Genomic DNA, 17,403 nt, shown 5'->3' on the forward strand with positions numbered 1-17,403 from the left:
TTATAGAAATCTTTCAAACATATTTTTAAAACCTTATCCATTGATTTCTTTCTGCCCCTCCTGCCCTTTTTTTCACTTCAATTATAAAGGTTTTGTGTATCTTCAGGATTTTTAAAGTTTTTTTTCCACAGATTTTTTTTTCTAAATACATTTGTGTTGCAGTTGAAACTGGACTGATCTGATGCCATTAGATGTGCAACTCCCTGAAATCTGAGAGCACCAAATTTAGAGTTAATTTTGGTGACTCAGGCACACCTTCACCTTTTAAAAGATATGTCAAGGATAGCTGGAGCATATGGAAAGGCAACTTCTGTATATTTGCATGCATCTAAATGCATAAATTAAATAGTGGGCGCATCTACACATGCAATTAATGCAACTGAATATATTCTGGGTCAATTTGAGCCAGAGTACACTAATCCTAATGGCACTGTCTACACATGCATTTAAGCTCAGTAATTTACTGTGCTGCCAGACACCACTGATTTATTTGGCAGCACAATAAATTGGTCTACTGTATCCTAATTGCTGTGCACATGTAGATGGTGACAAATTCGTCTGCTGCACAGTAAGGCACTTGAGGTAGATGCTCCCAGTGAGAATCAATATAACACCCATAGGTGCTATGTTGTTCCAGATATAAGGTAGAGAACATGCTCTCTGGAGAAATGTTGCTTGATAAGCAGTGCTGCTTTTACCAAAGTGTTGCTGCAAAGAGGCACCAATTGTAATAGATAATTTTAAGGTAGTCTTTAGGAGTGATGGTTTATTTCTTCACTTGCATCTCTTTAAGGAGACATATTATATCTAACAGTTTCTTCCAATTTCTGTTTCTGCCAAGAGCAATGAAAAATTATAGAGGCTGTCAAAAAATTAAGACAAATCAATAAAAGCTTTTTAACCTAAAGATCCCGTTTGGCAATTAATTGATGAGCATATATTACTAGACGACAGTTTCAGGGACCTAGACCTGATATTCTCAGAACATTGACCTTCTCAAATACCCTGAACAGCTGACACTTTGTATATTCAAGTTCTTCTAGATTGTTGTAAAACCCAGCATCAGTGTGATTAGCACTGCAAACAGGATACAACAAAAAGCGTTGGCTGATCAAGCCTTTGGGCTCCGATACCCATGCAGGGAGGCTGCTCTGATGCACTATAATTACAGCGCGTCAGAGCAGACTCAATCAAGTCTGCTGTAGCATAGTAAACCAGCAAACTCCAATGTCACATGTATCAGTATCCCCACACTGAAAAATGACAGCAGGGTTCTTCATCTCATTCGATGAGCTTTAGTTCAAAGTGCCTTGCAACCATTTTTCAGTGTGTGGACGTGGATACATGTGATGCTCTGGGAGCTTTTAATTAGCATGGTTCTTGGAGATGAACTAATTAAAGCGCCTTTCCCACCCTGCCTCCCAGAGTACGTCAATTCTAAATTTATCTGGGCAGTGTCTGTGCACTTGACACATTGCTACGGTGCTAAAAATTAGTTTCTGACTCGGAAGTGGAGAAACGAACAAATTTGCCTAGTGGCATACCAAATCTTTTGACATATAGCAAGTTTGCAAATAGTTATGGTGTATGAAAACAAAACACTTAAAAAAAGAATGTGGGATTTTGGAGCTGTTGCGTTTCGTTGTTCATTCATCTTGAGTGATTAATAGGTTACTTTTTGTCATCTTTTTTTTAATTAGGTTTTCTGGGGTCAAGAACATTTGAATTGTTTAGTTCTTCTCCATGAACTTCTGCAAGGATACCTGACTAAAGAGGGCAGAATGGAGACATTGACTTCATGTCAAACATACCAAACTTACTCTCCTGCAGAGAGAAATCAAGTCTCAAAAACTGAGCATACCTCTGATGATCTGAGAACTGGCCTGTTCCAGTACATACAAGATGAAGGTAGGAAAAGGATTATTACTGGGGGGGTTTAATTACAAATAAATACAGTAGTAAAATATTGAAGATAACCTACCCGTTGCAATTAAGTTTTTGATTTTGTTCTTAAAGCAATTGAGAGAACATCTGCTATAAAGGAAAATACCTTTTGATTTCATTCCATTAAGCTGTAATCTCTTAAAAGTCAGGGAAACTGCTTTTTTATTTTCTCTCCTTTTGATCCTAAGAGGTTTGTTTTTAATGACTTTCGTTTTATAACCCAGCATGTTCTCTTTTAGAAATTACATAACAGATTATAGCTGTCTTTCTTTTGACAGAAGCACAGAAACTGCCTGGTGCCTATGAAGTTGTGTTTTACAATGAAACTGAGGATAGTCCAGGAATGATGTTATGGAGATATCCAGAACCCAGAGTACTCACCCTTGTAAGAATAAATCCTGTTCCTTTTAATACCACTGAAGACCCAGATATTAGCACAGCAGACCTTGGAGATGTTCTTCAGGTTGGTAATGGGGAATTTTTACTTTCGTTATTAGAAGAGAATGCTGTTGTTATAATTTTGATCAGTATTTTAGAAATTGCCATTAGTAAGACCGTGCACAAACTAAACACCAGGAGCCCAGTAAAATCTACAGGAGGTGAATTTTGCAACTTGAACATATCTCTAACTGAAAGTGCCTCAAGCAGTGGTTTATCTGTGGTGGTTTTTCCACAGTGTATATAAACTTTATGTGTGTGAAATTTTTTATTTCGGTTCACATGTCTTTTGAGCTCTGAGCTTTGCTTTGAGCACTTGATTTAAATGAACCTTAAAATTATCAAGGGAAATTTAGCCAAAAATATCAAGTTCTTCATGGTTTCACATGGAAGCCACAAAGCTGCTGACTGTTACATACTTCTGTCTGGAACCATAAGCTGGGACCTCTTCTTACCAGCTGGTTTCTTTTTGTCTTTTCTGTTTGCTGGGGAGTCGGGGACCTGGAATCCCCCTCCTGCCAGCACCTTCATTGTCTTTCTTGACAGATGGCTGTCCCTCTTTTCTAAGGTTTTTAGGGAAGATGATCAGCTTTCTTTCCATCATCTTGCTTTGGGGAGAAATGGTAAGGTCAATCATACTGACCAATCCCTACAACTCCCTTACATGGAAGTGTTGTCTGCTACCCACTGTTCAGCTGGAGTGTGTCTGCATGCCCCAGTTGTGGTCTTACTTCTGCCAACTACACTGGTCTTTCATTATTTATGAGCATCATTGTTGCACCCCAAAATATAAATCCTGGTATTTTATACTCTCTATAATCTAGTATAATTCATCTTTATCGTTTCCCTTATTCCCTACATTTCTATATTGTTTTTTAGTTACTTTAATAAGTTCATTATTATTTTTATTCTTATTTTTATTCTCCTTTAATGAAAGCTGAGTTTATCTTTTTAATTCAGATTGGTGTATTATTCTGATATAGAAGCGTGTTGCAAATTTACATTAATTAAACTCTCTACCCAGTGAGAAGGATTAAATTTTAATTCATATTGTTATAAGTATTATAAATGTATTTGGGTTTTAAGAATTTAATTGAGAATCAGTATGCATCAAGTTATGGATCAGTAAGGTAATCCTTCACATATTCAATGTAATGACATTCTATTATGGATATAATGTTATTGAAATCATTGAGGTGTCCTGCCAATTTGTTTTGCACTCTAGAGAGGCAAATTCCAACTCAAATCACTTGTACAGTAGTGAAAAATTAAATAAATCAATTAATCTTAGCCTGAGGTCCAGTTTGAAAGAGCTGTTAGTGTTACGATGCCTGTTTCTGATGACTCTGTTAGGTTTAGATGAAAACTAACAATTCACAGACTTTAAAGACTACATTTTCAAAACAAAGTTCAACAGAAAAATTCTTTGTAAATTATATTACACTCCCATTATATTTAACAGGCTTTCTGGACAAAATTAAACTTACACTTTTTAATAATGTATCGCTGTGTAATTACATAGATTCTTGTTTCAGGGTACATCATTGTGGATCCCACTGTAGGTCTCAGCTTCATGTATGAAGGAGTGGAGGGGTTTTTTAAACAACAAGAATCTTACACCTTGTGTTTCCTGTAACTCTGTTCATTGCAACAAAATTGAATCTAGCAGGTACCCATCCCATTAGTTCTTAACTGCAGCTAAACTTCTACTAGGCTTCAAGAAGTTCTTCAAAACTACTTCTGATCTTCTGTATTGGGCAACATCAGGGCTAGGGACAAAAGTTATACATAAACCAGTTTGTAATCAGAAACTGGTTTAAACCTGTAACAGAATAGAAGTTCTCTGCACATAAACCAGTTTCAAAATGGCTGAAACTGGTTTAAGATAAACTTGGTTGAGTTTAGTATCACACTTAACTTGTTCAGATCAAACCAGTCTATGAAAATTCTGTCCCAGACCCCTCCCTTGTTCATGTTAAATCACAGTCCTCCAGCATCCCAGGATGCTTTGCAGCCCTGGGCTGGGCTGGGCTCTCTGCTTCAGGAGAACAGGTTTGGCCCAGCCCCTCTGCTCTCTAGCCGGAGCAGTGAGGGCTGGCTGATAGGGACAGGGGTGGAAAACCCAGCTGGGGATACAGCCCGGCTTGCCTGGTGGGGGCAGAGCAGCTCCTGCCAGACTTTTCTCTTGCCAGAGTGGAGGCTCCCCCCTGAGCCTTCCCCCTAGCTCAGGCAAAGAGGAGAGAGAAGGGTTTAAACCCCCTGCATGGCCCATGGGACCCCAAGCTGGGTCTGCATGACAGTGAACTGCCACGCTTCTACCTGCTCTTCACCCCACTCCCCACTTGAGCAGGGGAGAGGGTAGCACCTGCCAGAGACTTCACTCTCTCTCTCTCTCTCTCTATCTCTCTCTCTCCCCCTCCCCCTCCCCCCCCAGAGTGAAGAGCAGGGGGTGTGGCCACGCCCTGGCCTGAGCAGGCAGGGTGAGTCATGGGGGGGGACTTAACCCTTCCTCCCCCAGCCCTGGACCCCAGCCAAGGTTTGCAGGGGGAGGGGGCAGTCCCTCCCAAGCTTTTGCATCCCGTCCCCCCACTATACACTCCCTGCTTGGGCCGTGAGCAAGGGGCATGGCCACACCCCAGCCAGGGCTGGCAGAGTGAGGCAGATAAGGGGTTTAATCCACTCTCCCTCCCCTTTCCCACTGGCATGGGACCCCAGCTGGTCCTGTCGGACATTTCCCTCTGTTTGCTGCTCAAGCAGCAGTAGCCATGGCCAGATGCCGGCCCTGGCAGCAGCCTGAGGCAAAGTGAAGTGAGGGAGGTTTAATCCTCCTCCCTCCCCTCTTCCACTGGCATGGGACCTCAGCCAGGGTCTGGCTGACGGGTCCTGTGCCAATCGGAAAGGGGAGGAAGGCGGAATTAAACCTCCCTTCCACGTCAGTGGGGAAGGGGAGGGAAGAAGAATTAAACCCCCTCCCTCACCCTCTTTACCTCAGGCTGCTGCCCAGGACCAGCCTCTGGCCACACTCCCTGCCACTCAAGCAGCAAGGGGTAGGGGCTGGGGGAATGACTAGCAGGGGCTGCTTCCCCTCTTCCCCGTCCAGGCACACCCTGCCTGGGGACTGTGCAGGCCAGGGTGAGGGTTTAAACCACTCTCCAATCATTCTCAGCAACCTGCCGGGGCCTATCCATGCTGCACTCCCCAACCCCCGACCCGCTCAGATTCCTTCCAGCCTTCTGGCCACTGCCAAAGGGAGACAAGGGCTTGCTGTAACGCCCCCAAGCTTCTAGCCTGAGCCACTGCAGGTATGTGGTTGCATTTCCAGAATCAAAAATGAATGTCTATTGACTTGCTTCTCGGTTAAATCTATGCAGGTTAGACTAACCTGTAACAATTGAATTGATTCAGGCCGGGGCTTTTTGAATGTCTGTACTTAGCCCAGCTGATCCATTTATCTGTTCTTGACTAATCCAGCATACAGGACCTGTTATCATAAATAGATTAAGCGTTGCTGAGTGAAAGTCTGTGCCTTTAAAATCTAATCGCTCTAAACAGTAAGTTACCCCTGCTGAGAACTTGTTGGTCAGGGGGCTGGGCTATGTTACCTCGGCATCAAAGTCACCTGGCAAGGTTCTGACCACCTGATTGGAAGGTAATTAGGGAGTCACTTGATAGAGGGAGTGAAAAGCTGCAAAGGAGTAGAAGGCAAGCAATTCATTCTCTTCTGCCATGTTCAGTAGCAGAGGTGGAGCTACCCACTCCAGGAGCCTAATGAGACAGGGAGAATGCCTGCCCCCTGCAACATAGATGGACCAACAGAGACTCCTAGGGAGGGGTAACCTGCATTGTAAGTAAGGGGTATGCTGCAAGTAAGAAGCATTGGACCTTGTAAGTTTGTGGTTTTTCTAAAGATCTATAACTTTTTGTACTTTAAGTATAGAAATGGCATGATCCAAAACACTGCAAATCCTTTCCATATTCGTATGTGTTTAGTTACATCTGTTGCATACTTTCTGAAGAATTAAACTGTAACTGAGAAGCCTCACACCATTGGTGGGATTCTGGAAAAGAGTGTGTTTACACAACACTGGGAGTTTAAAGAATCAGGACTGGACCTTAAGAAAGGTAATGGACCTGTGAGTTCCAGCTCTCAGAAACATCCCAGGTGGATAGGAGCATCTGCCTCCTGAAACTGAGCTTAGAAGCCCCAAGACTGAGGAGCAGTGCCTAGAATCTGTTTAGATTCGAGAGGCTTAAAACACCTTACAATCCAGAGGCAGGTTCCCTAATATCAGCATGGTGAGCAGTCATTGCATTTGCCCAGAGCTTTATTTTATTACTTTAACAGGAAAGTCTTTCACGATGTCTTCCTGGTTCTTTTCAGTGTTATCCAGCTTTTCATTCTCACTGTACAGGAGAGATACTGCTTGCCTGTCACCCACAGCACAGTAATGCTGTAATTCATACCCAAAGAAAACTGAGTAATTGTGGTTCCTCAAAATATTTCAGTCATTTTGGATCCCATGGCCTGCTCTCCATCTTTGCATTTCAGGAGTCCTTAGCAGCATAGCCTTTAAATCATGAGGGAATTTAAAGTGGTTTCACCCCTTATGCTCTCATATGGGAGCACAAGAATTTATTGGTGGCCCTAGTTGGCACTGCTGTTCAAAAAATCTCAGGTGTTGTGTGCATGATGCACATACTCACCTGCAATATGAACCACACTGACTATGACCTCTTGGAGATCCAGGTTCTCAAGGGTAAGTAACCATTTTAAATATGAGAGTATTTACTTCTTTTAATAGAATAATACTGCTTTGCAGATTAGTTTATTTTCAAGTTGTGTAAATCACTCACTTCAACATAGTTTATCTGAAATGTATTGGATTAGGTGGAGGAGGAGACTTGCTTTGTAGATAAAATTTTATTTTAGATATCTTCAAAAAAAATCTTCATTTACTATATTTACTAAGTAAAGAAATAAGAATGTTGCTCATAAAAAGAGATTTTCCAAAGGAAAAAGAGAAGTGAACAATTTTATTCAAGTTCCCTTCTAAAATAGATTATCCGTAAGCCAGAGACTTCAACAAGTTTATGAACAATATGCTGACAATCAGCACATTTTAAAAAGGGACAAAATAAATATAAAAACTATAATAATGTTCAGTTGCATGGAAACCATATTTAAACAACTTCCTCAACATGGCACAAACTGTCAATGCTAGAGGAACCCATACTGTAACCAGGTGGGTTACAAATAGGTTCAACTTGTTTGATGTCAAAAAATTTGGTCCAAGGTGAGTTTGTGTAAATTCTCTTGTGTTTAACATATTTAAAACTTTGCCAGTTTTATGGTCTTTCTTTCATGAATAAATCATTGTGACAGTTCATCTGGCTTTCTGTCTTTAGAAAACTATTTTTGGCACATCTTTTTAATCATGAATAAATGTTGGAAGTTTCTTTGTTTCTATAACTGTTCTTCAGATTCTTGGAACTTCTGAAAGCTTCACTATAAACAGAATTTTGCTGTTATAGGTAGATATCAGTGGTACATGATGTTGCAGTTTCACTGTAAACTTAGGATAATCTAATTGTTTCCAATAAATAAGAACTAATCTCAAACATAGTGTTTCTCTCATATAATACTGTGTTACAAGTTCAGAAATGTTCCACTTGCCTGTGTTATTACTTTTACAACCTTGTAATTATAACTATAAACATTTTTGATAGTCAAGTTACTACTTTATCCCACCCCTAACATTTCTTCCTTTATTTATGAGGAAAAGGATTTTCTTCTGTGATTTACAAAAAGTTTGGTGTTTGTGTTTGAGAGAACACAATCATCGCCATCCCAGGTACAGCTGTAGGAAGCTCCTGTTATCCATGTTTTACTTCCTAAAAATACACTCTTGCCTCATCATCTTTCCAGATTATTAGGATTTGATTAAATTCCTTTTGAGTTTGCCAGTACCTCTTTTTAATTGTTAGAGAAGTTGCTGTTCAGTGAAAAATTAGGTATTTCCTGTGCCCAGGTACTAGGCCAAATATCTCTGTGGCACTCCCAGCCCCTGTTAAGTCAGGGGGCAAAGAGCAAGAGCAGGCATGTATATAAGCTGGCTCTTCAAGATGATGCTTCTCTAATAAGTCTGATCCACTCCCCAAATTATTTTTCTTGCTCTTTGTTAGTGGATCTCTAGGTATATTACATATGATAAGAGCGCCCCTAAAAGTGATATATCCTGTTTTCCAAGTTAGGCCTCAAAGCAGAGTGATGAAAATTAACCTGGTTTCAGGTCTAAGATTTAGTCAAAGAAGCATTGCTAAGCCCATGGAGCCATGACATTTTTAATGTTCAACATTTTGCAGACTATTGTTGCTGAAAACATGCTTTATATGTTGCCATTCGTAAGGAAAAGTTCTAGTATCTGAATTAGCACAAAAAAAATATTGCACATGATTTTTAGGGGACATTAGTCCTGTCCATACTTTATTTGACAAAACTTAAATGGCCAGAGCCACAGCAGCTGCCTGTCCCTTCCTCCCTCCCCCGCCCCCCCACTTCATACTCAATCCAGGACATGGGGCTTTCTACTCTTTGTTAAATGGGGGGGAGGCTTATCTTGGAATTGAGTAAATGGATGTATATCTTACTGTGTCTCTGTGTCCGGTTTATAGTACTATTCACTGATATATTTCAAATATAATGCATATTTCATAAGTAGTCCAGGCATCTGAAATAGTAATTATAGGATAAAAACTTAATTTTTTGCACCATTCAGCTACCTCTGCTTACCATTGACTATCTATAAGTCTGGATCACCACTAAGGTCTTCTCTGAATGCATATTCCCTTGTGTATATATTAATTTAGGCCCTGGTCCTGCTTGCATTTTTATTTGTGCTTAGCCCCATAGCACTCGTTAATTTCAAAATAAGTTTAAAGTCAGTAGTGTATTAGGATAGGTCTTTTAATAAAGAAGAGCCATGTAGAATGTTTCAGAAACACACACAGAATGCTGGAGGCAAGAGAGGTTGGCAAGTGCTTCCTCCTCGTAGCCTCACCCCGTCCATTTCCCATGCCCACTCAGATTCTTATCATTGCATCATAAAACACAACATCTTCCCATAAGTTCTTGTTTCTCTCTGTTACAGTTTAGGAGTGATATGCTTAATAATCATATTTTAGCTGCATGTTGCTATTGGATAGAAGCACACTGCAGTCTAGACTTTTGAGAGCTTGGATAGTAAATGGGGGCTGTTGAATCAAAAGGCAAAAAATCATTTAAAATGTCAACATTACATATCTTTCAAATGTGAGGGAAATCAGTTTTTATAAAAACTATGAATATTTAACAAATCAAAACAGTTGCCAATTGAAAAAGCATTGACAACGATGGTAAACCATCACTTTTATTCGCTGGCAGGTATTTATTAGTTTTTCGTTTTTCCTCTACGTGCCCTTTTTATTTTGTTCTGGAACCATTTCCTGTTACTCCTACACACTGAACAACTATAAAGTAATTACCTTGGAGCGCTAAAGCTCTTCTGTTTTTTTGATGGTATGATGGTGATGATAGTAAGTTATGGCATATTCTATCTTACCCTTTCCTCCTCCTCTCCTTCTTGAAGTGAGGACAGAACTTAAGTGTTCTTAGTTGCTTAGCTATTAACTCTTAATCATCAAAGCTGCGTGCATGTGGAAACTCACAAGGACCTCTGAAGATGTTTTTCTTCCCATAGGCACAACTGTTTTCGTCACTGTAAATCTGTAGAACTCAACCTTTTAGAGCTGTGGACCGGGTGCTTGAGACCTCAGCTGCACCAGAGGCTGCCACTCACTTCCAGTTGGGGGACAGGGGAAGAGAGCTTACCTCCAGTAAACCATGCCTCCATGGGGGGCGGGGGTCAGTGTAAGGATAAGAAGTGTCTACCTGCTTGGGGAATGGGAGGGGAAGAGAGCAGGGAGGGTTGTGGGAGGGGGCGGGGGGGGTATTATCAGCAGCATCTATCAGGGCAGGGAATGGCTCATCCAGGCCAGGCTCTTTGCCACTGATGCTCCATACACTGGGCCAGATCACTTCAAGGTCCAGATCCAGCTTGCAGGATTTAGATTGAGCACCACTGCCCAAAATTAGTTGCACATACACACAAAACGTTCAGCAATTCCAAGTGGTGTTTAGGCATAGCATTTGGATGTGTCTGTTCCAGTATCTGTCTCCTCAAGGGAAATTTTACCGAGGTCTGGAGGAAGCACATGAACCAACTCTCACTTTGATTCAGTACCTTAGAGAGAGACTGTTAAAAGCAATTTTCTAATATATTCATCTGAATACAAGACAACATGTAATTTATAGCCACTGCCAAGTAATTAGGTCTGTATATGGAAATTTATAAATTTGTGATAATTTTACATGTATAGAATCTAATTATTGGAGGCTTGTCTTAAATTCATCCCCACCAACTGCTGCAGTGGGGAAAGCAGTGGGAGGAGGTGAGGGAGTAAGGGGACAGGCGGTGAGGGGGAGCAGGTGTGGGGGCAGGTCGTGGTTGGGAATGGGGGGTCAGGCAGTGGGGGAAAGTATAGAGCAGGTGAGGGGTGGGGTCAATCCCTGCCACCTCAGCTCTGTCCTGCAGCTTCCAGCCCCCCACTCCCTCAGCTGCCTAGCAGCCTTGGGCCCCCTGCCCTCCCTCCCCCTCCTCATCTTGCTTCCTTCCCATGCCACCCCCTAACCACCCCCCCCACACACACACACACACACACCATTTACCCTTGCTCTGGAGTTGGCAGGCTCCATCTCCACTCCAGCTTGGGGCCTGGGACACAGAGCACAGCCCCAGCCTGGCCTGGTAACAGCAGCCATTGCTGATACCCAGGTGGTCTGAGGCTGTGCTCCATGCCTGAGGCTGGAGCAGGGACAGAGCTTGCTAGTGCCAGAGGGAGAGTAAGCAGTAGCTACCTGCCCACCCCCAACCTCATATTCAATCCAAGATATGGGGTTTCCCCCCTCCTGTGTTAAATGGGTGGGGTGGGGGAGGCTTATCTTGGAATTGAGAAAATAAATAGATAAGTATCTTACTGTGTCTGGTTTATAATATTATTCACTCATATTTCAAATATAATTCATATTTCATAACCAGTCCAGTCATCTGACATTGTACGTATAGGATGGAAAAAAATGCAGGGCTCCACAGTTACTAAAATGGATAAATACAAGGAAAAGCCCATCAGTTTGCAAGTGTTAAATGTATATGATTTTCACAAATTATTATGAATATCATTTTTGTGACATCTGGTTAAAAATATGTTTTTATGCCAAAATTAAAAATATGATTCTTTATCAAGAAAGAGGTATGTTTGGAACATATAAAAGAGGTTAGAAACTCCCAAGTTAATCTTACACAGTGTTGTGTCCTTCTCTCCTTGGCCAGACCAGTTTCTACAACTTTACTTCTTTGCTTCTGTTTCTACAACTTTAAAATGATAATGGAAATACTAGCTGACTCCCTGAATTCTTGAGAGAATCTGTTGATTCACATAGGTAAAATGCTTTCAGAATATATGAGCTAGGCACACTATTTGCGGTCATAGTTGACAGTAGGAAAATATACAGGAGCAAGAGTGTTGTGCTCTCATAAGAAGAAATATAACAGCAAGCGTCTTATACTTTGTCCAAGTTATATAGTAAATATTAGCTTTATAGCACAGCTAGCGCCCGTGGTGTAACAAGCAAGGTTTGTGTGGTATGAAGGGACTGGGTTCTAAAAGCGAGGACAGGGAGGATGCGCAAGGGTCTAACCCAGACCCTGGCAGCCACTGTTGTTGCTGCCACCTCCACATGCTCTTCCTGGCTCTTGCTCTTAAAGCAGCAGCAACATGGTGTCTGTGCACTGGCTGCTGCTGCAAGAACGCTGTGAAGCTTCTCTTGCTTCCAGGGTGCAGACTCCATGGGGGTGGCAAACAATGTTGATGCCCCTCCTAAGTTGTCTGTCACAGGCCAGCTGGGCACTGTGAGTATATCAGTTTAGTTGCAGACTGACTGAGCATTGCAACTTCATTAGCCACTGGGCTTTTTGGTTCAGGATCGAGAAGGTGATGTTGGAAAGGAAAGAGATGACAAGTTTCACTTACAAAAAGGAATGAATTTTACCTATGACAACAAAAGATACAGTTTACATATATAATAGTTAACAGAAAGGTTAAGCTAATAAGCAGACAACATAACAATACAGATTAAAATTGACAGTGATAATAAAATAGATAAAGAAATTAACCAAGCGTTCCCACGTGGTTAGTAACTTATCGATAGTCCCTCGGTTAGAAGATGCACGTCAAGTTGAATCAGCGAAGTCAGACGTCTCTGAACTGGGCTGCCCAAAGGATACCAGTGGAAGACCCTCAGTCAGGATCTGGTCCTCGCTCTCACAGGGAGTAAGAGAGATCCGTGAGGGTATGGGACAGCAATGACCCTTCTGTTCCGTCCTTCCTGAGGGTTACTGTGACGTGTGTGTTCTTTTAGATTCTAATTATGCTAATTTTTAGTTATATAGCCATTCATAAGATTGCTTTATAGCTGTTATCCTATGGGGTTAAAAGATGTTAGAAATTATTATAATAAGTTACTGCCCAAGCTTGGGTTTATCCAATAAGCAAATTGCAACACAACATCTTCAGGTTTAAAATTAACGTTACCCTGCCTAAATCCAACCCCTTCAAAACTCTCTGACTGCTTTTTTTGAGATGTCCTTTCTTGTAATGTACTGGATAAGCTGGGCAGTTGAATCCAGTTTTTATCATCATCAAGGCTAAATTTGGAGCAAGAAAGAACTATTAGGTCAGCTAATTTCACAGCTATAGCTTTGTCTTTGAGGTCTAGTCAGTTCCACAAACAGTTACAAGTTACATTTGTGGGTTACCAAAATACAAGCTTCATATTAGACAAAAGTTCCAAATGCTTCCAAGAAGCACATATTTATTGCTTATTAATTTTTTTGGTTCTGGCTATCACAGTTGACACCCAGGGCTAGTGGCCTCCTTGCTTACCCCTACTTATACTACTGGCTAGTGCCCCCTTTATGCAAGTGTAAAACTACTAAAAAGCCTGCTGGCAGTAGGAGATCCAAATGTTGCTATATGCATACAATTTCAATGTTGACTGTAGCTAATATGATAAAGAAATACATGCAGAAAGCATAGCGGATCCTACTGACAGTTTTGCTTAGGCAGTGCCGAGCAGCACATGTTTCCTGAGAGTGGAATTAATCTCAGATTTGTCTCCATGTAGTGATTTTAGGCAAGGGTATTCCATTATTGCTCAAATTGGTGAAGGCAAAGAAGAACAGGAAATTAATGTTATTGTGGAAAATCATATCTGTAGCTTTAAAGCAAGGAAAAGTCCAACATGTGGAAGTCTTTCAGGGAATTTATCTTTGGGTCACAGTGAGGATGGATAGAGGTAGAAATGCTACTTCTTTCAGATGTCCAAGATAGGCAGTAGTCAGAAAGAAGGATTCTGTGAGAGTTTTAAATCACAGATAAAGCTCTTAAACCAATGTGCCAACGTGGTGACACAAATGAAAGTGGAGGCAAATCTAATGATAGACAGATATGTGAATGAATATTTGAAAATACCTTGCTTGTTATGTGCTAATGAAAAAACAGTGCAGAGTAGCTCAGCTGTGCTCGGAGTTCTAGGAGGGCCATTTTCTATCCAAAATATGCTATCTCTTGTGATGGTAATTTCTTTAGCAAAAGTGTATAGAGGTATCTCTTTATATGCTTTGACCTGACTCAATGTGCAACAGAGGGGCTAACTGAGGTACAAGGTAGAGTTAGCTGGCAGCCAACGTCTACACATGCACTGTGGTTCACTAAACACCATTGCAGAACGCTTACTATCTGTGTTTACAAGTACTAACCTAAGGCAGTAGTTATTAGTTTACTGCAGCCTAATAAGGCTACAAGTGTAGACATTGAGACTTAACTGAGGAGCTAATTAGTCTACTCCTCAATAAACAACTCGTGTAGATGCACCTAGGGGTCATTAGTTTCTGCTGCTGTCAGAAGCATGCAGTATTATTTTGGGCAAAGCAAGCTCTTACCTTCTGTTTCTCCAGCTATCTGTATAATTCTAAGTTGGGCCTTTCCAGCTAGGCCCAGCCTAGAATTATTTATAAGTCAGCATGATTTTGATCTTGTCTGAGCTCTCATCTGTTTTTAGTAATAATTAGAGTAATCAGTGGTGATAAAGGCAATGTACAGATGTTCCATTTGTGCCAAGAGAAATTCTTTCACCCAACGCAAGAAGGAGAGCATACAGACATTCAAGGGCATTCTTGCAGAAGGAAAATGGCTCTTCTGCAAAAAGTTAGATCAGTTACCTATGAGGAAGATATTTCTCCCAATTTGAATGCCTGTATGCATCTCTCGGGAGAGAGACACACCTAGTACTCAGCCCTCTGCTCTCCCTCCCTCCTTCTCCAAGATTCATAGATGCTAGGGTCAGAAGGGACCTCAATGGATCATTGAGTCTGACCGCCTGCCCACGGCAGGAAAAAATGCTGGAGTCATGTAACCCCAGCCAGGTGTTTATCTAGTCTCTTCTTGAAGACCCCCAAGGTAGGGGAGAGCACCACCTCCCTTGGAAGACCATTCCAGATTCTGGGAACCGTAACCATGAAGAAATTATTTCTAATGTCCAAGCTAAATCTACTCTCTGTCAGCTTGTGGCCATTGTTCCTATTTATTCCAAGAGGTGCCCTAGTAAACAGAGCATCTCCTATTCCCTTCTGCCCTCCCTCCCCCCAGTTAATTTGTATATTGCCACAAGATCCCCCCCTTAGCCCCTTCTCTTGCTGAGGCTGGAAAGGTCCGGGTCCCTTAGCCTTTCCTCATAGGGCCTTCCCTGCAGCTTCTAACCATACAAGTGGCCCTCCTCTGGACCCTCTTAAGGGTGTCCACGTCCCTCTTGTATTGCGGCACCTAGAATTGGATGCAGTCCTCCAGCTTCAGCCTGACCAGTACCGCATAGAGGGGAAGCATCACCTTCCTGGACCTGTTCGTGATGCACCTGCTAATGCATGACAAAGAGCAGTTAGTTCTGCTAATTATTTCATCACATTAACAACTCATTCATCTTGGAGTTGACAATGACTCTGAGATCTCTTTAAACCACTGTGCTGCCAAGGGCACCCCCCAGCCTATAGGTGTGCTGGTGATTCCCTCTCCCTAGGTGCAGCACCTTGCACTTGTCCTTGTTGAACTGCACCTTATTGTTCTCTGCCCACTTCTCTAATCTGTCCAGGTCCACCTGGATTCATTTTTTCCCCATCAGTGTGTTTACTTCACACCATAATTTTGTGTCATCTGCTAATTTGGACAGAATGCTTTCCATGCCCTCCTCCAGGTTGCTGATGAAGATATTGAACAGCACTGGTCCAAGGATGAAGACTTGGGGGATCCTACTGCTCACATCTTTCCAGGTTGATACCAACCCATCCACCACCACTCTCTGGGTGCAACTCATAAGCTAATTTGCCACCTACATTACTGTGTAATCATCTGTGGCACAGCCGTTCAATTTGTTTATGAGAGTAGGATGGGATAATGTGTCGAAGGCCTTCTTAAAGTCCAAATAGGTAACATCTACCTCGACTCCTGCATCTAAGCATTTAGTGACCTGGTAATAGAGAGAAACAAGGTTAGTCAGGCAGGATCTACCTGCTGTGAACTAGTGCTTGTTGCCCTTCAGCATTACATTACCCACTGGACTCCTACAAATGTGATTCTTAATAATTTTTTTCAAGGGTTTTCCCAAGGATGGAGGTAAGACTAACCAGTCTATAGTTACCCAGATCCTCCTTCCTCCCCTTCTTGAAAATAGGGACTACATTGGTCCTTTTCCAGTCCTCTGGGACCTCACCTGAGCACCACAAGTGCTCAAACAGCCATGCCAGGGGCTCTGCTATGACACTGGCTAATTCCTTCAGCACCCTTGGATGGAACTCATCCAGCCCTGCTGACTTAAATGTACCCAGCCCCTCCGAGGGTCTCTTTACTAGGTCGGCACTGACAGTAGGTTGACTAGTGTTCCTCCTGCTTCTATCTGTAATGCTTTTGGGAGATTTGTCTAAATCAGTGTTCAGGGAGAAGGGAGAGCACAGGTTCCCTTACAGCTGGTCCAGGGGAGAGCTGTCAGGGAGCCCTGTGGGAACCCTGCTTCCTGTCCCACCAGTCAGCTGACTGACAACAGAGGCAGGGAATCTTTGGAGGCAGGAACCCTCCTAAAGCTCTGGGAGGATTCCCACAGAGGAAGAAGTGTGCACTCTGATTCAATGCGTTTCTGATCACTTAAATTGGTTTATGTGTAACTTCTGTCCCTAGCCTGTGGGAAAAGAGCCCTTGCCTGTTGCACTTCTCTCATTCCACTAGGAGGTGCATGGGGACAGGGGCTTTGGGAAGCCTTGCAACTGTGGGAGAATTGTCCTGTGCCCCCTGCATGCCTCCAGTTCCAGTAGGTGGCATGTGGGGGGTGGGAGACATCTGTGCTTCGTCTGCAAAACTGTCCAGCCTTGGGTAGCCTTGCAGCCATGGAGATTCTTGGGGATTGGGAATCTGTCTCAGCAAACTGTCCCGCAACTCTGTTCCCAGCCTCCAGGCAAAGCCATAACCTACTTTATTGGCATCCAGCATAAGTTATGTGAAAAGTGCTCCCGCCCTCCCCACCTGCCCCATGTGCTGCTACATAACATTACTTCCATTTGATGTGGCACACACTGTGTGAGTGCTGCCGTTGCTGGTGCACTGTTGGCACCACCCTTGCTATAGTAGTGTCTCCAGGCTTTAAATTGCAAAGCCCAAGTGGCAGGGAATCCAAAGCCCCAAAAGCTGGGAACTGGTGCTGGTGCAGGTCACACCCTCACAGGCTTTAAATGCTATTTGTGATGGCCACCTGGGTGGCACACAGGCAATTTAAAAACTAGGGAGCTGGGATACAGAATGGTGGAAATTCTCCCCCTCTCCATTCCC

The 17,403-nt window shown here is 42.5% G+C and overlaps 1 protein-coding gene across 1 annotated transcript in view; it reads left to right on the forward strand.

Annotated features, from left to right (window-relative positions):
- VPS13B (vacuolar protein sorting 13 homolog B) overlaps window positions 1-17,403 on the forward strand; it is an 869,608-nt gene that overhangs the window by 743,830 nt on the left and 108,375 nt on the right. Inside the window, exons 37-38 of the mRNA XM_019545488.1 lie at window positions 1,701-1,908; window positions 2,223-2,407. Of these exons, the coding sequence (XP_019401033.1) occupies window positions 1,701-1,908; window positions 2,223-2,407 (393 nt within the window). The remainder of the gene's footprint in view (window positions 1-1,700; window positions 1,909-2,222; window positions 2,408-17,403) is intronic.

Source organism: Crocodylus porosus, unplaced genomic scaffold (genome assembly GCF_001723895.1).
Source record: "Crocodylus porosus isolate Cpor-Errol unplaced genomic scaffold, CroPor_comp1, whole genome shotgun sequence".
Classification (NCBI taxonomy): Eukaryota; Metazoa; Chordata; order Crocodylia; family Crocodylidae; genus Crocodylus; species Crocodylus porosus.